Here is a 25,677-nt window from a genome sequence, read left to right on the forward strand (position 1 = left end):
AAGTTATACACAAAAAGCTGGAGTAACTTAGTGGGTCAGACGGTATCTCTGGAGAAAAGGAATAGGTGACGTTTCAGATCGAGACCCATCGACTGACTTAGTCAGGGGGGCCCCATCTTCTCCACAGATGCTGTCTGACCCGCAGTTACTCCAGCTTTTTGTGTCTATCTGCAATACCTTCCTCCACGTTAATTCTCAAGTGTTGTCAGTTAATGTGTTAGGCAACACCTGTTCAGGAAGCCAGTTATCATCAGTGGTTTTTCTGGTTCCAGGTCAACATTCTTCCTCATCAGGCACCACCCAATCAGTCTAAATTAAAGGAGAATGGATTTTGAAACTTTGTTTTTGAAGTAACAAAGAATATCAACACAATTTCTTTTCTAGGTGCCCTCTGTTCATAATGGCTGGCATGGGAGAAGGTAAAAGCAAGAAAGGCGATAATGGGGTTGGGAATGCCATTGACTTTGTCCTCTCAAACGCCCGGCTGGTGTTGGGTGTCGGTGGAGCTGCTGTCTTGGGCATTGCAACATTGGCTGTTAAGAGGGTAAGAATATCATCATCATTTTCTATTTTTCTTCGTGCCTTCAATTTCCAAATCATTTTTAAACCATAATGGAGAAAATGGTACGCATCTTGTATAATATTCTCAAAAGCATCCTAATTCATAAGATCATAAATGATAGAAGCCGAATTAGGCCATTTGGCCCATCAAGTCCACTTCACCGTTTAATCACGGCTGATCTATCTCCCCTCCTAAACCCCATTCTCCCCATAACCCCTGACACTCCTACTAAACAAGAATATCCATCTCTGCCTTAAAAATATCCATGACTTGGCCTCCACAGCCTTCTGCGGCAGAATTCCACAGATTCACCACCCTCTGATTAAAGAAATTCCTTCTCATCTCCTTCCTAAAGGAACATCCTTTAATTCTGAGACTATGACCTCTATTCTGGACTCTCCCACTAGTGGAAACGTCCTCTCCACATCCACTCTATCCAAGCCTTTCACTTCTCGATGATAAGATTCTTCCAGACCTCGACCCTGTCCATGTTAACTATTGCTCGAACAATTCTTCCATTTCTTTAAGATAGACACAAAATGCTGGGGTAACTCAGCGTGACAGGCAGCATCGCTGGAGAGCGGGAATGGGTAACGTTTCAGGTCGAGACCCTTCTTCAGACTCAGTTCTTTACATTGCTGTACTCTCTCCCTACAATCATTCAAGTCTCTGAATATATTGAGACCTTCCAATTCTGGTCAGATCCCCTGACAGATGTAACTTCAGCTGCCCACGCTCCTATTTTTCATATTCTAAAGTTCTTTGGTTCCCTTTCTAATTTTTCAATAATTTGACCATGGATGGTTGGATTTTGAATGGATTTTGTTTGATAACTTTCCTGTGAAGCATCTTGGATATCTGATGGGGCTTGTTGTTATTTCAGCGTGCTTGAAAATTGGGGCAAGATGTATCCTGTCACCCAGGTGATACTAAAGCTACTTGAATGGGAGCAAGTTTCTTCATCTGCACTGATCTCTTCCTTTCTGTACTGGGACACAGTACCTGTTTCTTCAAGAATCCTGTGACCTTTTGTCTTTACCTTGCAGATGTATGACCGGGCCATCAGTGCCCCCAGTAGCCCCAGCAAGATGGATTTGAGGTCTGCAAAGCAAAGCTGGGAGGAGCCCAGCTGGATTGGGGCATCGCCCCGTTTACTGACCAGGGACATGAAAGCAAATGTCAGCCGATCTCTACAGACGCTGCCCACAACCTGTGAAGCTGGTAAGCTGTAGTGTGCAATCAGTGAGTGAAAAAAAAATGGTAGACACACACAGTGGGTCAGGAAGCATCTGTGGAGGGAACGGATCGCTCAAGTTTTGGGCCGGGGCGCTGCAGGGAGGCCAATTTCTAAGATGTCATATCTGAGTCACTTCCATTTAGCAAGGTAATGGAGTAAACATCTTGTCTAGTTCTTAGACCTGCTGTTTGCAATGAGTCACTGGTGCCACAAGGACATTTTATTCATTTTAGTTTAATTTAGAGATACAGTGCAGAAACAGGCCCTTTGGCCCACTGAGTCCGCACTGACCAGCGATCCCCGCACATTAACACTAACTTACACACTAGGAATAATTTGCAATTTCACCAAGCTAATTAACCTACAAACCTGTACGTCTTTGGAGTGTGGGAGGAAACTGGAGCTCCCAGGGAAAACCCACTTAGGTCACGGGGATAACGAACAAACTCCGTACAGACGGCACCCATAGTAGTATTGAACATAGATCTCTGGCATTATAAGGCAGCAACTCTGTGCCGCCCAATTCTTTTCACTTGCTGCAGATCATGAACACTGAGACAAACCATACTTGCTGGATATTGACTTGTGGAACATTTTCATTTTCCAAACATGCATCTGTTTAATGGGACAACTTGTACAGCTTGAATTACCTTTGCTCTGTTTTGTATCTTGATGCAGATGCTCCCAAGGATGCTAGTCCCAGTAAGAAAGCCCAAATGGATTTGAAGAGAGCCCGACTCCGCCTGTCCATACAGGACAAGCTGTGTGTGTATTATCGCAAGCACGTCGTTATTCCAGGTGCTGAAGTGAGCCGAGCCAAGCAGGCTGCATTAGATATCTGCGCAGAGCTGCGAAACTTCATCCACACCAAGCTTCCTGACATGCCCCTCCGGGATATGTACCTCAGTGGCAGTCTGTACGACGACCTACAGGTTTGGGTTTAATCTAAATTGGTTCAGTTGTACCTGACAGTAGACAACCTCCACTTTCTCTGCTCCTAAATACTGTGTAGTGTACACACCAGCATGAGGATTAAAAAAATTGATAGATACAAAATGCAGTACCTCTTTTCACTGTACCTCGGTACACATGACAATAAACTAAACTGAGCTGATGTTGGAGTAACTCAGTAGTCAGGCAGCATCTCTGGAGAAAAGGGATAGGTGACGTTTCAGGTCGAGGCCTTTCTTCAGACTGCCCGTCTGTCTGATGAAGGGTCTTGACCCAAAACGTCACTTATTTCTTTTCTCCAAAGATGCTGCCTGACCCGCTGAGTTACTCCAGAATTTTGCTACCTTCCGTGTAAACCAGCATCTTCAATTGCTTTGTACACGATAAAAAAATCGATGTTGGGAATAGGACAGGGACAAATTTACAGTTTAGCTCATTCCTGCAACTCATAGCCTGCTGTGAGTTGGCCTTGGTGTGTGGATAATGGTAGAATCTGGGGGGGAGTTGAATGAACTAGGGGAGATATATTAAAAAATCTGTGATTTGTGTAGGATTAGTGTAACGGGGTGGTCGGCATGGACTCGGTGGGCCGAAGGACCTGTTTCTATGTTGTACCTTTCTATATAAAAGTTTGAGGTTAGACCAAAAGCCCAGTAATGTCTGATAGACACAAAATGCTGGAGTAACTCAGCGGGTCAGGCAGTCTCTGGAGACCCTTCTTCAGACTTGATCCGAAATGTCACCCATTCCTTCTCTCCAGAGATGCTGCCTGACCAGCTGAGTTACATTTTGTGTCTACCTTCGATTTAAACCAGCATCTGCAGCTTTCTTTCCAGCACAGTAATGTCTCACTGGTAATTGCTTGGCCCGTCACATGAGGTTGGCCTGGATTTTCTGATTTGTCCTTCTGTTAAACCTGAACACATGACAAAGTGCTTTGGAGCCAGTTCAGCTGTTTGAATTGCAATGTGAGATCATGGCACAGATGGCATGATAAATGACAAGGTTATCTTTTAATACGATGCTAGCTGAGGGGTAGATACTGGCCAAGACAGGGGGAGAAATTTCCTGGTCATTCCTGGGCTCTTAGGAGATAGGAGGACGGACAAAGCTTCAGTTTGGTGTCACTGAGAACACGGCTCCTCATTCGGGTGGGCATTCCCTCATCAACGCACTGAAGTCACAGTCTATAGTTTGTGGCCAGTTTATAACCGGTCTTGAACCAGGCGAGTGAATCTTACCTACCAAACCGTGTATTTTATTCATAGTTCCCACAGAAACAATTTGTGCTATTTATACACTGTTATACACAGCTTGCAAACTGTGCTTGTTAAATAATCCAGCAGTTATCCAGCCCTGGGTAAAACGTGTAGAAAGTTAGAATAGCTCAGTGGTACTGGAAAGGGCCTTGAGAAATGTGCATACATTGTCAGGTAATGCAAAGAGAGGGTAGATATTTATTTTGTCGTCCTATGCAATAGTTCTGGATGCTGCTGCAACATAAAAATCACAGAAATACTGCAAAATGGCATGAATCCAAAAGGCACAGGTGCCCTGTTGTTGATTGAATCCCCAAGAGTTTAATTATTGTATGATTGGGGAGCTCCTGGATGTCATGTTCACACCCGTTATGCTCCTGAGCTCGGGATTCAGATTTACTCAATTATCTTTAGATCATACAGAGAGCAAAAGGAGGGGGTAAGAATATTCAACGACTGGTGAGAGGAAGTTGCAGAAGAATTTTGGGTTGTTTCCTTGTCGCTGTTACCTATTTTTTATTGTAGTGCGTGTTAGTTATTGTAAATGCTTGTCTTAATACAGTGACCTGCTTTAATAACCATAGAGTTTAATCTGACTCCGTAGGTCATCACTGCAGATCATGTTCAGCTGATGGTACCTTTGATCCTAGAGAGGAACCTCTGGGCTACGATTCCAGGGGAGGAGACCATCATGAACGTCCCTGGATTCTGGCTGATCCGCAGGGAAAACCTGGAATACTTTCCCCGCAGCAGCAGCTACTGGGACCGCGGTATTGTGGGTGGTTACCTGTCACCCAAAGTGATGATCGACACATTCGACAAGCTCTTGTCGGGGAGCATCAACTGGCCGGCTATCGGGAGCATGTTGGACCTCATCATCCGCCCAGTGGTTCCATCCGATACATTGACTTTGGAGGTTCAGTACGACACGAGTAAAAAATTATTTATTGACTTCTTGCCGCTCATAGTGATGGAGGACACGCTGCTGATTGCCAAACCGCACCGCAATGGCCGGTACGAAAACATGTGGCGGCAAAGCTTCAGAACTGCCGAAACTGCCAAGCTCCGGGCCCTGGACAAAAATGACGGGGGCTGCCGCTGTTCCTGCCTCAAGATACTGAAGGCCATCTGCAAGTCCAACACCCCCCTCAACAAGTTGACAGCAAGTCAACTGACCAATGTGATCCTCCACAGTTGCAAGAAGGAATCAGACTGGGCACCAGAGATGCTAGCTGACAAATTCCTTCTGGTTCTCAAAGAACTGATTAGTTACTTGGAGCAAGGCTTCTTGCCGTGCAGTTTAGATACCAAAGTGAACCTGTTATTGGAACTTACAGAAGAGGAGATAGATGAATTGGGATACATGCTGTACTGTTCCTTATCAGAGCCAGAGACTCTCTTAAATACTTGAATTAGGTATGGTTGCACACAGAGATTCATAGTTTGATATTTATCAGGCTTCTCCAGAAGACCAAGTTAGACCATTTAATCATCCTATTGACCAGATGTCTCGGTCCTACATTTCCTAAACCTGTAATTATGATTGGAAGTTGCATGAAAGTGATTCCGTGGGAAGGACTTCGATGTTGTTTACAGTTTAGGGAGACAAGCAAGAACTAGGCTTGGGCTGAGTACTATTTTGTCCATTCTTAAGCCAAATATGAAATCCATATTTCCCACTGTTGCACCAAAAATATAGAGAAGTAAAATAAAAAATATTTTGAAAGATTTGGAAATAAATTTTCAAAATTGCAAAACTATTAATAAAGCCAATTTGACTTGTTCAGTTCCATTTTCTGCTGTTTTTTTGAAAAACAATAATTTTGGGGATTGTTACGGGAAGACTATATCTAAAAAGGAATGTACATGCAGAGGATTAAATAATATCAAACAGAAATTCAGTGCTCTAAATTTTCCTCCACCTGAGTTTATTTGAGAAGCCTTACCATCTCAGTGGGTTGGTTGCACAGAGGGGTATGTGTGACTTGAAACTTTTAATTCACACACATTCTGACTCCGAAATAAAACAAGAACAGAAAAAGCTGGAAACATTCAGCAGGTCAGGCAGGGTCTGTAAACAAAAATAACATTTGTGTTCAAAACAAAACTCACTTTCCACGGATGCTGCCTGGCCTGTTGTCTATTTCCCAACATTTTCTGTGCTTATTTCAGATTTCCAGCATCTGTTTTTAAAAAAATTCTGTGAAATTAAGATTGATCGGCTCTTAATTTCGGGCAAAATGCTTTGAACGGTTAGCAAATAAACAAGGACCAGTTGAGTCGGTGGTTAAGATTTACTTAAAAGCAGTTCCTGACTTGATTGAATCCTCTGGAAAAAATATACAAATTAGTGAATCCAAGACAATATAAATTCAAAATAAAATGCGAAACTCATTACATTTTAAATTTAAAGGAGGCATAATTCACGAGGTTAATCACCGGCATGGAAGGACTGTCATATGAGGAAAGACTGGGCTTGTATTCACTGGAATTTAGACGGATGAGAGGGGATCTTATAGAAACGTATAAAATTATAAAAGGACCGGACAAGCTAGATGCAGGAAAAATGTTCCCAATGTTGGGGGAGTCCGGAATCAGGGGCCACAGTCTAAGGATAAAGGGGAGGCCATTTAAAACTGAGGTGAGAAAAAACTTTTTCACACAGAGATTTGTGGAATTCTCTGCCACAGAAGGCAGTGGAGGCAAATTCACTGAATTAATTTAAAAGAGAGTTAGATAGAGCTCTAGGGGCTAGTGGAATCAAGGGATATGGGGAGAAGGCAGGCACGGGTTACTAAGTGTAAATGATCAGCCATGATCACAATGAATGGCGGTGCTGGCTCGAAGGGCCAAATGGCCTCCTACTGCACCTATTTTCTATGTTTCTATCATTTATTGTGGTGCAGATCATACCTAGCCGATTACAGCAGAAAATGTCTCTGCTTTATGGCCTGTGGAACAGTGGGCTGCATCAATATTCTTCTCATAGAATAGATGCTGCGAACTGAAATAAGTATTGGAAGTGCCATTGTGGAGAGGGAAGCACAACTATTGTTTCAAGTTGATGGCCTTTCAACATTTCATGTGCCTACAACTGATCAATGCCTATGGTCCTCATGAGAGCTCACGCATAACTTTTTATTCATTCATTCATTCATTGCGGGTGGACAATATTGGCAGTGCTGGCATTTATTGTCGGGTGAGTCAGGATTGGCATGCACAAAGGGTAAAGTTGGCAGATTGCTACCGAGAAGAACATTAATGAACCCGTGTAGACACAAAATGCTGGAGTAACTCAGCGGTCAGGGTCAGATCCGAAACGTCAACATTCGTTCTCTCCCAAGATGCTGCCTGACCCGCTGAGTTACTCCAGCATTTTGTGTCTACCTGAGATTTTAACCAGCATCTGCAGTTTTTTTCCTACACATTAATGAACCCAATTAGTTTTTCCAACAACACAGTAGTATCATGGTTACTGTTGTTATTAAATGCTAGATTAAGTACTTGAATTTAAATTCCTATAAAAGGACTCAACTGCTGTCTCTATATCCTTGGGACAGATTTTTGCCGTCTAGTTCAGTGATTTAATTTAGACCCTGCCATTGATTGATAAAGGTACCACACAGTTCCTCCCTGAAATGCGAGAAATCCCTCTTGTTCAAGTCTGTAGCTTTTGTGCAATGAAAGGTTTCCCTCAGTGATACAGCAGTGAAAATGTTTTACTGCTCCTCATCTATGAAGCCTGGCTGTCTTCTACAGAGAATTACTTTGTGTTTAAATAGCCAACTATACACTTAGTTTAATGAAATCTATTTAATTGAATAAATATACATTTTACTTCATTGATTTGAAAAGTTCTTTGGTCTTGTGAACCTGTATTTTTCTCTAAACAAATACATAGAAATATAGAAAATAGGTGCATGAGTAGGCCAACTGGCCATTCAAGCCAGCACTGCCATTCAATGGCTGATCATCCAAAATCCGTAGCCCGTTCCTGCTTTCTCCCCATATCCCTTGATTCCATTAGCCCTAAGAGCCTGACTAATTTGTGGAATTCTCTGCCACAGAAGGCAGAGGAGACCAATTCACTGGCGGAATCAAGGGATATGGGGAGAAGGCAGGCACGGGTTACTGATTGATGATCAGCCATGATCTCAATGAATGGCGGTGCTGGCTCAAAGGGCCAAATGGCCGCCCTCTGCGCCTATTTTCTATGTTTCTATAAAGGTACGGTATGATTGCACTGGAGAGGGTGCAAAGAAGGATGTTACCTGGGAGGAGTGTTTCAGTTATGAGGAGAGACTGAACAGGCTGGGTTTGGTTTCCTCGGGATAGTGACGGCTATGTGAGGACCTACCTGATTGAGGTATATAAAATAGAAGAAATATAAAATTGCTGGGATAGGGTAGATAGTGAAATCTTTCACCTTGGCAGAGGTATTCATGATCAGAGACATAGAGGACTTGAATGATTTTAATTTTACATGGAGAGTGGTTGAAATTTGAAAACATTGCCTGCATGATTGTTGGAGGCAGGTACTCTTACAATATTTAACTAGCATGAGTGCATCATTCAACCATGTGCTTGTATTTCAGGAAAACAAAGCTGGCACCACATGCCCAACAAGCAATCACAGAAAGAAAGCCCAGCTTCTCAGAATACCTCATTTTGCTGCCAACAATGTTTGGCCACTGTTGTAAGAAACGTGATTAAGGTGACAGCCACAAGAGAGTGATCTTTATTGAAAAATAAATTTTGGCCTGAACACGAGAATTCCACTGAAGATAGACACAAAATGCTTGAGTAACTCAGCGGGACAGGCAGCATCTCTGGATTGAAGGAATGGGTGGCGTCTTCAGTCTGAAGAAGGGTCTTGAACTGAAACATCACCCATTCCTTCTATCCAGAGATGCTGCTATCTTTGGTAGCATCTGTAGTTCCTTCCTACAGTAGAATTCCACTGCTCTTCTAAAATATCACATTGAATCTTCTGTTTCTACTTGATAGGGTAATACAAAGGCTTTGTTTATCGATGTATCTGAAAGATAACATCTCACACAATCCTTTAGTGCTGTACTGAAGTGACGGGCTAAATTTTGTACTTCAGAAAACAGAACTTGCTATCTCCTGACAGTTCATTGTTCTTATACTTTCACAATAGAAAACTAAAAAGATCCAGATGCCATAAATCAGAATTTAAAATAAAAATGTTCAAAATACTCAGCAGGCTTGGAATCATCTGCAGTAAAAGACACTCAATGCTTTAGGTTGAAAACCTTTATCAGATTGTTCCACAGTTTAATTTCCTAGAGGAGGAGCAGAGATAGGAGATTAAGAGTATCACAAGAAACCTACCCTGCATTCCTTAACGGCACAAAATGCTGGAGTAACTCAGCGGGACAGGCAGCATCTCTGGAGAGAAGGAATGGGTGACGCTTCGTATCAAGACCTTCTTCAGCCCTTGTTTGCTTTGCATTCCTTGTTATCTGTAAAGAAAATAACAATGGACTGATTGTGCACCACATATACGAGTGCATGTTAGATTCCTGTCCCGTGCAGTGCACTGGAACACGACAAATTGTCTGCTTAACTGTACAATTAGAAGTGCTAACCACATGAAAACAAACAACTGTAATAAGTGCTTTGATAAATTTCTCATCAGATTTCTACATAAAGGAACTTCTAGTGGTATTTGAAAAGGTACGCAATAGATTTAATTGTCCATGACAATTAGTTAATTCTAAAGCTTCAAGTTTTTTTGGAAATTGAAATTTTCTATTTTTTGACATCTGTCTGCTAGATTTTTTGAGGAAATTTCTAATGCAGAATCTGCAGAAATATTTGGGCCCAATAATATTGAAATCCTGAATGTTTTTCCAACTGTACGTCTGTCTCTTTATGTGTGTGAAATTAAGCAATACATTTAGAACAAATTTGCTGTGCCTGTGAGATGGGTTGAATGGTGAAATGTTACACGCATCCATAAAAATATTGTTTCCCTGCTTCAGGCTTGAAATATTCATATTCACAAACTTTCTGTTTGTTAACGCAAATATATCAGTAGATTCATGAAAAAAAAGTTTTTATTTTAAAACATTGTGCAGTGTTTATTTAAATAAAGATGGAAATCATCATATCTGCACAAATTGAGTTTTTAATGTTTTACTATATAGCTAACCAGCTGATTTCTCTAGAATATTGTTACAATGATGATGATGCTTTTAAGTCTGTAAAATGCTTTGGTGCATTCTGAAATCAGAAGAAAAAAATGTAGTTGAATATCTTTGGCATTTAAACAAATGCCTCGAGTATTTTTTAATAACACAATCGAGAAATACACTTGATACCGGATTGGATTAGACAGCTAGGTGGGAGAAAGATTATATGGAGCGTTGTAGGCCAATTTTATTCATTTGCAGGATATGTGCTGTTGGCAAAGCCGAGAATTACTGCTGTTCCTTGTGGACGACAAGTTGAAGGTGAACCCCATCTTTGACAATAACCAGCTTGCAGTGTGTGCAGTTAGGAGTCACCATTTTGTTGTGAACAAAAGCACAAAGTGCTGGAGTAACTCAGCAGGGAGTGGAGCAGCGTCTGGAGGAAATGGATTGGGGAAATTTTGTGTTGGGACTCTTTCAGACTGCAGTAAGGGGAAATCTGGAAAAGAGAACGGGTTGAGACAAAGCCTGGCAAGTAATTTGTGGATAGAGATGGGTGGGGGGTTAATTTGCAGATGGTAATTGATAATGGCTAGAGAAGAAAATGAGACAAAAATGTGTGCGTTGAGAGGAGGAGTGAAATGTAAACTCTAAGGGAGGGACGTAAGTGGAAGGCAACAGAAGGGATGGGAGACAGTGGTGGAAATGGTTGTGCACCAATGGCTGTGGTTCGAGAATCAGGTAGAAGCAAGATGCCGAACAAGATAGTCTTTGTGGTCACTCACACATAAATACCTTTTGATCCCAGGAATGATTGGGTTAACATATGATGAGCATTTGAAGGAACTGGGCCTGGACTCGCTGGAGTTTAGAAGGATGAGGGGGAAATTCATTAAAACTTACCAAATAGTGAAAGGCCTGGATAGAGTGAATGTAGGGAGGATATTTCCATCAGTTGGAGAGTCTAGGACCAGAGGTAATAACCTCAGAATAAAATGATGTACCTTTAGAAAGGAGATGAGGAAGAATTTCTTTAGTCAGAGGGTGGTGAATCTATGGAATTCATTGCCAGATGGTTGTGGAGGCCAGGTCAATGGATATTTTTATGGTGGAGATTGACAGATTCTTAATTAGTAAGGGTGTCGGGGGTTATGGGGCGAAGGCAGGAGAAGGAAAGATGAATGGCGGAGTAGACTTGATGGGCCAAATGGCCTAATTATGCTCCTAGAAATTATGAATTCAGAATTGAATTAACTGAATTTGTATTCACCAGGTGGGATCTGAATGTATCTCCACATCATTAATCCATGTCTCCATGTCTCTCATAGTCCAGTTACTTCTCAACTATGCCACTGCACACCAAGATCCAAGGGTCAAAAGTAAAAAACATATTATTGTCATGTGTCCCAAAACAGAATAATGAAATTCTTACTTGTAGCAGCGCAACAGATATGTCTTGTCTTGTTTCCTCCTGTAATAGCACAGAAGTGCCTTGCTCTAGACTGGTTCTCTGTCACACAATGAACAGTCAAATGTCATTAAATGTTTTTGACCTTTAAAAGAACTTTTTGAAAACATCAAACCATAGCACGGTCGCAGTTCCGGAAATGTTGGCATGAAACCCCATAGTTGTAAAATATAAACCCAATTATTTAAATAAAGGCAGGAAACTTGAGGCAGGAAACATGTTCCCAATGTTGGGGGAGTCCAGAACAAGGGGCCACAGTTTAAGAACAAGGAGTAGGCCATTTAGAACGGAGATGAGGAAAAACTTTTTCAGTCACAGAGTTCTAAATCTGTGGAATTCTCTGCCTCAGAAGGCAGTGGAGGCCAATTCTCTGAATGCATTCAAGAGAGAGCTAGATAGAGCTCTTAAGGATAGCAGAGTCAGGGGGTATGGGGAGAAGGCAGGAACGGGGTACTGATTCAGAATGATCAGCCATGATCACATTGAATGGTGGTGCTGGCTCGAGGGCCGAATGGCCTACTCCTGCACCTATTGTCTATAAAACCACTGAATTACAATAAAACACATCTGATTTACCAAGGCATGTTAGAAGAGAGTAAAGCACGTCCGTACTTAAACCTGTCTTTGACTCTTTGACTGTTAACCACAGGTACAATTTTCGCCACGTTGTTGCATTGGAAATAGAAAATGCACATTCATAAAGAGGAATGCAGACTATTACATGGTACTGTATTTATTTCTTGTACAATTGCCTCCCTTTCACTTTATTTCATTATCCTTTATGTTACTTAATCTCTCCTACCTTCCATCTCATCACAGGTCAACCCTTCTGTTCTTTCTTATCATCAAGCTTTCACTTCACGGCAGAATAATGTACTCTTACTTTTTTCCAGAGATGCTGCCTGTCCCGCTGAGTTACTCCAGTACTTAGTATCCATCATTGAGAACTGGTCTCTAACAAATGTAGAGGCACGATATGGTTTCTAACTAATGTGGAGGCACAATAGTCTAACAGAGGGCAAGAACAAAAAGTTGGAGTAACTTAGGCTGAGTTACTCCAGCTTTTTGTGTCTCTTCGGTTTAAACCAGCATCTGCAGTTCCTACACAGTCCAACAGAGGACGATGGAAGCCCAACAGAACGTGTGACAAGGAAGCCTTGGGTGAATTAATGTGTGTCATTTCACAGACCTACAAAAATTGGAATGAAAACTAAAAGCTACAAAGGAAGGATGGGGGGAATAATATTGCTGCAAGAGCATAACATTCCTGCAAATTAATAATTTTAATCAGTCTTGGCAAAAAGCAGGATTTGCACCACATTCAGCTCTGGATCATCTTGACAGTAAGGAACACCGATGTCAGGGTGTACTATTCATTGACTACAGATTAGCCTTCAATACCATGACACCAAATGAACTCCTTGTTGTTCTCGGTGTTCCATATCTTCCCCTCAAGAAGACGTGCTGTGTAGATCACACGTAGTGTAGGCTCTAGATGCTCCACCACCAATGATTTGCCTGCCACTGCTGGCCTCCCACTGCTGGGCTGGCACTGCTGGGCTCCCACTGCTGGGCTGGCACTGCTGGGCTCCCACTGCTGGACTGGCACTGCTGGGCTCCCACTGCTGGGTTGGCACTGCTGGGCTCCCACTGCTGGGCTGGCACTGCTGGGCTGGCACTGCTGGGCTCCCACTGCTGGGTTGGCACTGCTGGGCTCCCACTGCTGGGTTGGCACTGCTGGGCTCCCACTGCTGGGCTGGCACTGCTGGGCTGGCACTGCTGGGCACTGCTGTAATCGCGGTGCGATCGCGCCTCCTCTGCAGTGCGCGCTGGCCCCGCCCACAGGTGCTCCACGGCAGCTGCCGCTCAACTTTTCGAACGCGCTGCCGCTGCGAGCTGGCCCCGCCCACAGGTGCTCCCCGGCCCCGCTCACAGGTAAGTATGTAGTGCCTCGGCCTTACCGGCCGACGCACCTCCGCGGGTGGTCGGTACCTCCGGTCGCCGACCCCCTCCGGTCGCCGCACACCTCCGTGGGTGTCGGTCTCCTCCGGGGCTCTCCCGGTCGCCGCACACCTCCATGGGTGTCGGCCTCCCCCGGTCGCCGCACACCTCCGTGGGTGTCGGTCTTACCGGTCGCCGCACACCTCCCTGGGTGTCGGTCTTACCGGTCGCCGCACACCTCCGTGAGTGTCGGTCTTACCGGTCGCCGCACACCTCCGTGGGTGTCGGTCTTACCGGTCGCCGCACACCTCCGTGGGTGTCGGGTCTCCCGGTCTTCCCCGGTCACCGCACACCTCCGTGGGTGTCGGGTCTCCCGGTCGCCGCACACCTCCACGGGTGTCGGTCTTCCCCGGTCACCGCACACCTCCGTGGGTGTCGGGTCTCCCGGTCGCCGCACACCTCCACGGGTGTCGGTCTTCCCCGGTCACCGCACACCTCCGTGGGTGTCGGGTCTCCCGGTCGCCTCCGGTCGCCGCACACCTCCGTGGGTGTCGGTCTCCACCGGTCGCCGCACACCTCCGTGGGTGCCGGTCTTCCCCGGTCACCGCACACCTCCATGGGTGTCGGGTCTCCCGGTCGCCTCCGGTCTCTCCACCGCAAAGCAGTCACAGGCTCCCAATCTCGGGCCTGCACAGGTGCTGGGGCGCGATGTTGGCCTTCACACACCGCCCTCAGCAGCTTGCAGCGTCACGTCGGCAGCTCGCCGCTGACTACTGAGCAGGTAAGTATACCTACATATATTGGCCCCTTACCGAGCGGGAAACTTTTTTCGTTCTTCAGGGCTCTATCTTATCTTCCTGTTAACCTTTTTGCTGGGTTCCTTTTTGTTAACCTTCTTTTTTTTTTTTTTTCTTACGCACTTGTTAACTTTGTTTCTTGGGGTTTTTGTTGTTTTCCTTTTCTAGGCTAAACACCCAAACCGCTGCCACCATGTTGTACTTCGTGGTCCGGTACCTGTTGTACCTTTGTTGTGACTCTGGACGGACCACGAGTACACATGTTTATGATGTTATCATGGTGGAGCTTAACTCCAGGCTGTTTATTCCAAGGCCGCCTGGATCCAGAGTGACCGCCTAATCACAGCAATCACTTATATACACAGGCATACAAAGTAGTCCTTGGATACACAAAGTAGTCCCAGCAATATCACAACACTCCTCTCCAAACTTCTGGGCTGAGGCAATGAGGCTCCATCTGCAACTGGTTTCTGGACTTCCTGATCGGCAGACCTCAGTCTGTTAAAATTAGTCATGACATTTTGTCCGACATGACCCTCAACACTGATGCTGCTTAGGATGTGTGCTCTAGTCTGTGTCTACCCATGATTGTGTGGCCCAGTACAGCATTAACCTGATCTTTAAGATCGCCAATGGTACCATTGTTGTCAGCTGGAACAACAAAGATGATACGGAATATAGGGGAAAGAGATCACGCACAGCTCCAATGTCATCTATAAATTTGCCGATGACACACGTTAGAAGGCCGAATCACGAATGGTGACGTGTCAGGAGAGGGATCGTACACCTGGTTGAGTTGAATAACAATCTCTCACTCGACATCAGCAAAATCAAGGAACTAATTGTTCACTTCCGTTTGGGAGAAATTGGGAGACCGCATGTCAGTTTTCATTAGTAAGTCGGCGGTGGAGAGAGTTAACAGCTTAAAATTCCAAACAGGCCCTTCAGTGACTTTCATAGTCCAAACCAGTCACAAAGGTGATAAGGAGTGTGGTGGAGGCTTTTACGCTGGATCTCAAAGAGAGATTCAACTTCTGTCTCTTGCTATAATCCAGGGACATGGGGGTCAAACAGAAGATAAGGTTAAAGAGGCAGGCTGGGATTCTACCTTGTGGTCAATGAGTGAACATCAGCTAGATTAAATTTTTACCATTAGAAATAGGTAGGGAGATGGCTTCAGGATTGTTCCTACCAGTTACCTACAAATTAGCGATAAAATAATTTATGCTATACATACAATGTGCTCAATGTTTGTATCAATATAGGTAAATTTAATGTTTTATGCTTTATTCTTAATTGTTTACTGTATGTTCGTGTTGTTCCTTGCGAGCGGAACACCAAGGCACATTCCTTGTATGTGTACATACTTGGCCAATAAACGTATTCAATTCAATTCAATTCAATTGAATTCCAAATTCAGTGAATTATCATTAGCAAATAGAATTAAAATCCCTCACAACTCCGGTTTCCTCTCTGCAAGCTCCTTCCTCCATTCTCCACTCTTAGTTTCCCCACTCCAATTTTACTTGTCATTTCTTGGAATTTCTTGCAAATACTGCTGCTGCTGGAAAGTCCCGAGCGGTACAGACACTGTGCAACTGTTTGCAGCCACAGGGAGCAAAGCTAATTACCCTCACCAGTTGATGTTGCAGAGGGAGATTAAAGACTCGGCTCCCTCAGTGGGGAATAGTTCATCTGAAGAAGGGTCTCAACCCGAAATGTCACCCATTCCTTCTATTTAGAGATGCTGCCTGTCCCACTGAGTTACTCCAGCATTTTGTGTCTGTCTCCGGTGTAAACCAGCATCTGCAGTTCCCTCTTACAAGCATTATCTTCAGTTTTCTTTTGGTGTTAGTAAGAATTTCATTGTTCCATCGTCGGTACATATGACAATGTACATATGTCTTTTGGATTCACAGTTTAAATTTTGTGGAGTTAGGAAGCAAGTTGCAGGATGAAACAGTCTCTGAGCTGCTCATTTAGCCACAGAATTTATGTGACTTATCCAGTTATGTTTCTGAGCCACGCTCAGAAAGGATTCATCAATGCTAATGGTGGTTTCTTGAGTCATAGAAATGGTACAGCGCGGAAATAGCCCAACTTTCCCACACCGGCCAACATGTCCCAGGTTAGATGGTCTCATGAGTGTAGCACAGCCTGCCTATGATAATACCACTCAGCCCAGGTACATGTATCCCTGAAGTTAGCACATCTTCCCCAGCCATCAATGGGCCATTGCAGACTCCACCCTTCCTGAGGTCATCTGTTGCCGGCCCTGCCTCACTTTGGCCTCCTCTATCTTTCAGCCTAAAGAAGGGTCCCGAACCAAAATATCACCTATCCATGTTCGCCAGAGATGTTGCCTGACCCACTAAGATACTCCAGCATTTTGTATCTATCTTTGGTATAAACCAGCATCTGCAGTTCATTTTTATTATCTTATTTTTTTGCCCGAATTTCTTTGCATCACAATTTATGCAACAGTGAAATTCAATTAATTTTCAAATCCTACTTGCCGAATAATGTGGAGTTGTTCATCCTGGTTGCTTGATGCTTGACCACACAGCGGTAGGCAGAAGAGATATTGCCTGGCTCAGTCACGCACAGGTATTGTGCTGCTTCACATAAATGCTGGCCTTATCAGTGACACTTTTCGTTTAAGTCGCCTTTCTTGATTTTCTTAATTCTGGAAATCAGAAACCCGCAAAAAATAGAAGGCCGGTTAAAATAGAGACATTGCCATCTTAAAATATTTCTGACTGACCTGAGAATTAATGGATTGGTCAATTAATCCCAACCCACTTATCGTACAGATCCCCTCTCACGGTTCTCTCATTTCTTGAGTGAGATTAAATTACTCTCAGTACATTTGATATGCCAAGCACCTTCTAAATGCAGAACTTAACTGTGAGCAAAGTGTAATGCTTTAACTGTTCAAATTAGTCATTAAAAAAATCATGGGAGGAATAGATCGGGTAGACACACAGAGAATCTTGCCCAATTAGGGGAATCGAGGACCAGAGAATGTAGGTTGAAGGTGAGGGAGAAAAGATTTAATAGGAATCTGAGGGGTAACTTTTTCACACAAAGGGTGGTGGTTGTATGAAATGAGCTGCCAGAGGAAGTAGTTGAGGCAGGAACTATCACACCATTTAAGAAACAGTTAGATAGGTACATGGATAGGACAGGTTTAGAGGGATATGGGGCAAACGCAGGCAGGTGGGACTAGAGTAGCTGGGACATGTTGGGAGGTGTGGGCATGTTTCCACACTGTATGACTCCATGACTAAAAAGAGCGGATCCACTAAGATCACAGGATTTGGAAAATATGTTTCGACCTTTCATACTGTTAGACTACATTATTTTTGTATACCACCTCCACTTCCTTACGAGGTCACAGATTGAGCCCCATAAAGCCAGAGGAACATTTTATAGCGCAGGTTGTTTGTGAACTAAGTTATTGGCTCGCATTCACACAGATAATTTTATCTCAAGTTACAGTGATGGTGGAAAGCCAACGCATCACGGGGCAAACAAATGAGGTTTGTTTTTCTACCTGTCAGTTACGAGTGAGAAAATGCGAATTTGTCTTTAAAGTGGTCAGTTTCCTTTACTTGGACAATGGTTAATTCACGTTAAATCATATTATATATTCAATTAACCTAGTTGAAGCATTATGACCTAGAACTTCTAAGTAGCCTTTGCTACTGCAGTAAGTTTGAAGTACAGTTTGAGGTACAGGACTGGATAGAATGGATGTGGAGAGGTTGTTTCCACTCGTGGGAGAGTCTAGGACCAGAGGTCATAGCCTCAGAGTTAAAGGACGTTCATTTAGGAAGGAGATGAGAAGGTGTTCATCCAGGAGATGTTCATGAATAGACATGTTCATCCAGCTTCTTTCAGCACATCAAGTATTTTTGAAGCGTAATTATTATAGCACAGCAAGAAACAACAGCAAATTTATGAACCATAAGCTCTTACGGAGAGCAATGTTGTAATCCGTATTAGTGATGTTGATCGGGGGATAATATGGAACATTAACACTGAGGGAAACTTTGACATGGCAGGTATCTTTAATGTCCATCTGAAGGTGTTTTAATGCCGTGCACAATTAAATTATGCAGGATGTTTAAAAACCCTCAGAACTGGCATAGCATGTCACTCAGCTCAACGGAAAAAAGTGGGAGTAAATGCTGGCTATTTCAGGGGGTTTCCATGTCTTGTGAAAGAAAGAAAAGGACATTTAATATTTTTAGGAATTATTTTCTGATACAATATGTATGACAATGACAGCACTGAAAGATGCCCTTCAGCCCAATGAGTCCATGCCAAAAATTAAGCAGCCATTTACATGGAGAATGCAGCAGATGGCTGAGCCCTCACTCAGATGGTCTCAAATTGTCCCTTTCATTTTGGCATTAATTGAGAGTGACGTATTTTGCAAGTGAGCAGGGCTAGAATGTGTTGTGATTTTCATAATGGTGCTAAAATGTCCCCACTGACAGAAATTTAAGGCCAAGGACATACAACCATGATCTGAAGAAAGATTCCAATCCCAAACATTGTTTGTCGATTTCCCTCAACAGATGCTGCTTGACCCATTGAGTTCCTCCAGCCAGTTGTTTTGTTCTCAAGGTTACAGCATCTGCAGTCTCTTGAGTCTCCCTGCCACAACCTATTTACCTTCCATCTAAAAGACCAAAATAGGTGAACGGGACCTAAATTTAACATCTCAGGTACAAGGCAGTGATAGATCCTGCAATTGTTAAAGCTGCCTTTAAAAGTAAACTTATGGTTTTGAAAGTGAACGTAATCATGTGCATCATCACACAGGTGTATTTCTGTAAATGTGGCATTCAGGAAAGTGCTGGATTCATGCCACATTATATGACCTTTTCGCTGATTTGTCAAACCAACAACCACGTTGTGAAGTATGACTATGCTCGTCTCCATGGATACCTTGCTGTTGAAGATTAAATCTCATTTAATCCACGATCAGATAACATGACGAGCATTAGCTAGAAATTTATTTTTCTTGGGATGACAGCAAAACCACTGGGCTGTCACTGAGTGCTTCAGTGACGTAGTGGATTAACAGGATTAGGGTCAGTGGAGAGTGTATTGTAATCCTATTCAGGGGTGACCGCGCTTTTGCGGTTGCAGCTCCTAGACTGTGGAACAGCATCCCTCTCCCCATCAGAACTGCCCCCTCCATCGACTCCTTTAAGTCCAGGCTCAAAACCTATTTCTACTCCCTAGCGTTTGAGGCTCATTGAGGAGGCGCTGTGAACTGTTTGCGTGCTACTGTATGTTTCATTTTTTTTCCATTGGAACCTAATCAGATGTACAGCACTTTGGTCAACGTGGGTTGTTTTTAAATGTGCTATACAAATAAAATTGACTTGACTTGACTTGACTATTATTTCTGTTCCAATGCAAAACTACCATCATGTTTGTAAACTTTCCGTTTTCCTTACGGACACGATTCCTTCATAATACTTATAGAAACATCAAAAAAACATGCTTTGATAATGAGATACAATCAGAAATTAAGCACTTTAATTTCTAATTTAAAAGACAGTTTCATTCTATTAAAATAGTGCAGGTGCCAGCTGTATATTTTTGCCTCTAATTCTGATCCAGTATCTAACATGGTGCTGAGGGAGTGCTCCACTGCTGAAGCTGTATCATTTGAATGAGGCATTAAACACAATTGCTGGTAAACAGGCTTAGTATAATTGATATGTGTGGGAAGGAACTGCAGATGCTGATTTAAGCCAAAGATAAATACAAAATGCTGGAGGAACTCAGTGGGGCAGGCAGCATCTCTGGAGAGAAGGAATGGGTGACGTTTTGGGTCGAGATTCTTCTTCAGACTGAGAGTCAGGGGACTCTGACTCCACCAGCATTTTTTGTCTATCTTTAGTATAGTTGATAGTTGTCAGTTACCAAGGACATGGTGAGCTGATGGTGTTTTATGATAAGCCTCATCTGCTCTCTAAAAGATTCCATGACACTACTTCAAATAGCATAGAGTATACCCTGGCTTCCTCCTCAATGCTTACCTCTCAGGCAATATCACAAATAGTTTCTCTAGACATTTTCACGTTGAGTTTGAGTGGTTGATTGCAAATTGGCTGGCACATTATTCCCAATGCAACGAGAGCTTTGCCTCAAAAGTGATTCAATAGCTATAAGACATCCTGAAAAGTGCTACATAAACACAAGCCCTTCTCTTTCACTTTAGTCGATAATGCTGAATGGTGCATCTCCAGGATTTTTAAAGGAAGTACATAAAATCCAAGTCACCACTCTTGAATCTGTATTCAGAATAGGAGAGTCTCAACCCAAAACGTCACCCATTCCTTCTCTCCAGAGATGCTGTACCACCGAGTTACACCAGCATTTTGAGTCTATCTTCAGAATAGGAGACTTGGATTAAATACAGAATAGTGCAAAGCCATGTTTGTGAGTTACAGACAGCTCCTTGGTATGAAAGGACAGACCTGTTTCTGAAATTACACTTCCCTGTACAGAATTAGCCCTTTAATCTAAACAGCTCAGAAGATTATGTAACATTTGTTCTTACCCTTAATGCCTTTAAGACCATTGTAACCCTTTTTGATTCATCGTTTCATAATGAGGTTCTCGGGGTCCAATTGTCTTATGAGGAGATTATGGGCCATCTGTATAGTTTGTAGAGAATTTGGTAAGGTAGCAACAAGACAATTTTGAGAATATAAATTCAAAGTAGGGTTGGATGTCAACCATAATATGTCAGCAAGTTGTCAATCAATGAATGGACTGATGGGAGTTATCAACAGATAACTGAGTTTTGGTTCAGATGAAGTTCACAAGAATGTCTGTTCAGCTCTGTAGTTGTAATATGATATTTTCCACTCTGATTCCTTTCTGACCAGACCACTGAACTGTCAAGTGACCCCCCTCCCCCAAAATTGCACACTGTGGAGGCCTCATAAACACTAGTTATTAACATAAAGGTCGAGACCCTTCTTCAGACTGTCTGAGTCAGGGGAGAGGGAGTCTAGAGATATGTGGAAGGGTAGGGTGTGAAAATGGCACATCAAAGCAAATGTTGATAACAAGGAAAATGTAGGGGTCACAGCTTAAGGATAAGGGGGAAGTCTTTTAGGACCGAGATGAGAAAACATTTCTTCACACAGAGTGGTGAGTCTGTGGAATTCTCTGCCACAGAAGGTAGTTGAGGCCAGTTCATTGGCTATATTTAAGAGGGAGTTAGATTTGGCCCTTTTTGCTAAAGGGATCAGGGGGTATGGAGAGAAGGCAGGTACAGGTTACTGAGCTGGATGATCAGCCATGATCATATTGAATGGCGGTGCAGGCTCGAAGGGCCGAATGGCCTACTCCTGCACCTATTTTCTATGTTTCTACGTTTCTAGAATGGTTGTTAGCTATGGGGAAGGTGTCGACGAGGCACACAATCAGTAAAAGTTAATCAGGACAATGAAACTAGTCGGCGCCTCCTACCTTCTATCAGCGCCTTCTGTCGACGCCTCCCGCCCTCTGTCGACCAACCACCTTCCCTCTACCACGTGAACACCTCCCAACCGACCAATCCCCGGCCGCCTACCAAACCGCCGAGCGCGTGATCCCAGACGGGACCAACCGCCTTTTCCACCGTACTAAAGAGGAAAAATTCCTCCCTCCCCAGCCGCGGGATAAAAACAAATCACCTCCAACCGTTGTAGACACGATAGAAAATCGGAGATTAAAGTTGAGAGGCGCGGTCTGTGGCGGTCTTGGTGGTGGGACTATACCGTGATGACGTGCGCGGAGGGACGCGGGGTGTGTAACGCGGTCGTGTCTATATCAGGAGACGCGCGGAGCATTCTCCTCATTGCTCCTCCAGTGGCAGTTTGACGATTAGCATTCAGAGTTTTGGCGGGTCCGCCTCTCTCCCTCGGCATGGCGGCTCAATAGAACTGTAGCAGCGGCCAAACGCAACAGTCCACAGCACTGGGCAGACGTGCATTCTTTCCAAAATGGCGTAAGTATTAAGCTAAAGACTCCCTTTTCAGCCGTTTCCCCGTCTTTCCTCAAGGCAAACCACCCTCGCTCGGGAGCGAGCGAGCGGCGACATAACATGGCGGCGGTCGTGCCGCGCCCGCCCTCCCCGCCGGCGGGACGGGGACCCGCTTCAACGTTAAACGACGCCGAATACAAAGGAATCTTTTATAATAGTTTAATAATCTGCTTTTGTGAGCGGTGAATGTGCGGGTGAGGAGGGGGAGAGGGAGGTAGAAAACGAGGGTGAAAGGCAGCGATGTCGAAAGATTAAAAAGGAGTATGAAGGGGTCTGCTAGGAAGAAACGGCGTCGATTTGATCGCCTCCCCGGGCTCTGGACAGTGACAAGGCAGGGGAATGTAGGAAGGATCTGCAGATCCACCAGGTTTACACCGAAGATAAACGCAACATGTCAGGGCAGACAACATCTCTGGAGGGAAGGAGCGGGTGACATTTCGGGTCCAGATCCTCCTTCATTGTATGACATGGGGGGAGTAGGTTTACGGTCGTCGAGCCGGGTTTGATCAGCGGATTCATCCCCCTGAGGGTCGGAGCTGAAGGAGACGGCGAGGTTAAGATGGCGGCGCCGACCGAGTGAAACGTGGCAGCGGCTGAACAGGGCGCTCCCTCCCGCCGGGCGGGGCATGTCCGCTCTACACTTCCCTCCCAACAACTAGAACCGTGGCATGTCCGCCTGGCTCCGCCGTCCTCTTCCTCGATCCTTTCCCTTTGTTCAATTCCTTAGTTTTGGTCTCCAGTTCACTTCGCCTGGGGTTGGTTGGGTCGGGGTCCGCGTGGAGTGGACGATGAGCAATTTAATGAAACGGCAGCTCCCAGTACTGCTGGCAATCGACGCAGAAATTATGACAATTTACCCACTGTTGGACAGAAGGAAATGGGCGACTTTTCGGGTCGAGACCCTACTACCTGTCCCACTGAGTTACTCCAGCATTTTATGCCCAACTTAAATAGCATTGGCAGGCACCCAAATCGGTGGATTTTGTGCAATCAACATTTTGTGTCTTTGGTGTAAATCAGAATTTATAGTTTCCCTGCTGAGCATCCTTGGAGAACAGATGATGCTCCAGGTCGGACTGATTGTCCAGACAGGCGATGTTTTTGGGTCAAGACCGGAGTACAAGAGGACTACACATTATAAAGAGTTGGTTGGTAAATTAAGCCTTTTTCTGAATACAGTGATACACTTTAATGCATTGAACCATCTTTTGTTTGTTCTCAGGTTCCACAATGGGCTTCTCAGCTTTGCTGTAGTCGACAGCTTAGAAACACTCGACTTGAAGACTGTGTTTTCTCTCGAAGAGTATCTCAAAGTACAGAAAGATGTCAGTTTGGTCAGATTCATCCATGATGGACTATATGTCCCACCTCGATTTGCCGTTTCTGATGGCTGACGAGGATCCGTGTTTCCACACAGATCTGGAGGCCGGGCCGGTGAAGCCTTGCCTCAGACCTCACCAGTTTGGTGGCAATGAGGAAAGTGAATTGTCCTACCAGTGCCCATGTATTGACTCTTTGGGCACATGTAATGTGGGTAAGTTAACAAATGTAGCATTGATTGAAGTTTGCTGATGGTTCAGAGGCCAACCTTTAGAATTTATGAGCAGTATTGGAATTGTCTCAACTAGTACTAAAACTGGGAAATGTTAATGTGGAGCTATTGGATGGTACCTATAACAAGTATCAGGAATTTATGTACAAAAATGATAACTATATAGTTGGATCCTTTAGCTAAACCTCATTGACTGACAAATTTGACTGCGATTTCTTTTTTCTTCCAGGGGATGCATTCACCGGCTTGGACTGGATGGTACAGAAGGTGAATTTCTTTGACACCTCTTCAGATCTGCTGGCTGTCTTGGACAGTTCTTGTGGCCTTCTGGGAGAGCTGCCTTTTGATCCCTTGTCAACTAAACAGGTAGCTGATCTTGACCTTGAGTCTGTCCCAAATTCCCCTGGAGGGTTAGATCAGCTGGCCCATGCAGTTCCAGATTGCATATTCCCCGACGACATGGAGGTAGAAAAGGTGATTAATGTAGAGGAAAAGCCAGATTTATTTTTGCTTCCGTCGTCCATTCTGCAGGATTCCTGCACAGAAATAGACGAAGGGCCAATATTGGATTCTGATAGTGGGGTTGGTTCCAGCCCCCCTCATTCCCCTGTTGAGTCTTTAGATAGAAATGTGTCAGAAAGATCACCTGAAGCCATGTCCGTACTCAATGACTACAGCCCTGCAAGGTCTAAACCATATGATCGTCCTGGTGTGCAAACTGTAGGGAATTCACCAAAATTCAAAAGCAATTGTTCGGAGCTGAAGAGCGTGGAAAAAAAATTGAAGAAGATGGAACAGAACAAGAGTGCAGCAACACGATATAGACAGAAGAAGAGGGACGAACACGGTGCTATATCTACAGAGTGTAGTTTATTGGAGAAGAAAAATAAGACCTTGCACGAAAAAGCCGATTTGTTGACTAAAGAGATCCAATATTTAAAGGGCTTGATAGAAGAGGTCTGGAAAGGTAAAAGTAAAAAAAGCTTGTAATATGGCATTAATGGTTTAGTTTTGTGCATATATGTAGCGTTGTTTAAATATTGGTATTTTTTAATAAAATGTGAAACAACAATCACTTGCAATGTCTTGATTTGTTGTAACTCCAACTCCCTTCCATTTCTGCATTAGCTACATATTTCAGATTTGTTTGTTTTTCTGGTTTAAGGTGGCGAGTGGCATGTATTTTCCATTAATCCATTTGTCCCACCTTGGTTTATGAACACTTTATATTGGCAAATTAATCCTGCCTGCCACAATTTGTTATATTTCAATCCCTTGTTCATGTGGTTCCTACCATTGGCAATTGAAAGTAATCAGTTGAAATAATGCTTGACATATTGACTCCAATCTAAACTGCAGATAGGAAAATGTAATTGATACAATTAATTCAAGGAGGTGGCACGGGGTTTGGTAAATGGAACAAAATCTTACCTTTTCAATGTCAGAGATAGCAATTTAACTGATTTTTTTAAAAAACACATTAATAATCTGACTTTGCATTCTCTATTCTGTACCCATCAACTCAACTTGTTCATCACTAGAACTTTATTGTAGTCAAAGCACAGCTTTTGTTAGCTTAAGCAAGCAGGTGAAACCCATGCAATTGCAAAGAATATGCATTGATGGTTGGAATTGAACCTGGTGGCTGGAGCTGTGGGATCAGCATTACTGGAAATGCTCAGAAGGG

At 43.8% G+C, this 25,677-nt stretch overlaps 2 protein-coding genes and 1 long non-coding RNA gene across 3 annotated transcripts; 2 read left to right on the forward strand and 1 right to left on the reverse strand.

The window, feature by feature from the left end:
* The first annotated feature begins 400 nt into the window (after nucleotides 1-400).
* On the forward strand, nucleotides 401-10,106 carry mief1 (mitochondrial elongation factor 1). The gene is made up of 4 exons (XM_078430592.1): nucleotides 401-544; nucleotides 1,609-1,783; nucleotides 2,478-2,731; nucleotides 4,614-10,106. The coding sequence occupies exons 1-4, from the start codon at nucleotides 401-403 to the stop codon at nucleotides 5,418-5,420; spliced, it is 1,380 nt and encodes a 459-aa protein (XP_078286718.1). The 3' UTR covers nucleotides 5,421-10,106.
* Nucleotides 9,134-21,925, reverse strand: LOC144611472 (uncharacterized). The gene is made up of 4 exons (XR_013549527.1): nucleotides 21,883-21,925; nucleotides 16,890-17,059; nucleotides 11,600-11,677; nucleotides 9,134-9,495 (listed from the first exon to the last, which is right to left on the reverse strand). It is a non-coding gene; the product is annotated as an uncharacterized LOC144611472 (long non-coding RNA).
* A 316-nt stretch (nucleotides 21,926-22,241) lies between these two features.
* Nucleotides 22,242-25,062, forward strand: LOC144611623 (cyclic AMP-dependent transcription factor ATF-4-like). The gene is made up of 3 exons (XM_078430841.1): nucleotides 22,242-22,402; nucleotides 23,661-23,972; nucleotides 24,220-25,062. Exons 2-3 carry the CDS (start codon nucleotides 23,762-23,764, stop codon nucleotides 24,978-24,980), a joined length of 972 nt encoding a protein of 323 aa, XP_078286967.1. The 5' UTR covers nucleotides 22,242-22,402; nucleotides 23,661-23,761; the 3' UTR covers nucleotides 24,981-25,062.
* Nucleotides 25,063-25,677: the final 615 nt, after the last annotated feature.

Source organism: Rhinoraja longicauda, chromosome 40 (assembly GCF_053455715.1).
Source record: "Rhinoraja longicauda isolate Sanriku21f chromosome 40, sRhiLon1.1, whole genome shotgun sequence".
NCBI lineage: Eukaryota > Metazoa > Chordata > Chondrichthyes > Rajiformes > Arhynchobatidae > Rhinoraja > Rhinoraja longicauda.

Coding starts and splice junctions, on each gene's coding strand:
- mief1 (XM_078430592.1), top strand. CDS start 401: ATGGCTGGCATGGGAGAAGGTAAAAGCAAGAAAGGCGATAATGGGGTT. Junction 545..1,608: donor CAACATTGGCTGTTAAGAGG/GTAAGAATATCA, acceptor TTTACCTTGCAG/ATGTATGACCGGGCCATCAG. Junction 2,732..4,613: donor GTCTGTACGACGACCTACAG/GTTTGGGTTTAA, acceptor CTGACTCCGTAG/GTCATCACTGCAGATCATGT.
- LOC144611623 (XM_078430841.1), top strand. CDS start 23,762: ATGTCAGTTTGGTCAGATTCATCCATGATGGACTATATGTCCCACCTC. Junction 23,973..24,219: donor TTTGGGCACATGTAATGTGG/GTAAGTTAACAA, acceptor TTTTTCTTCCAG/GGGATGCATTCACCGGCTTG.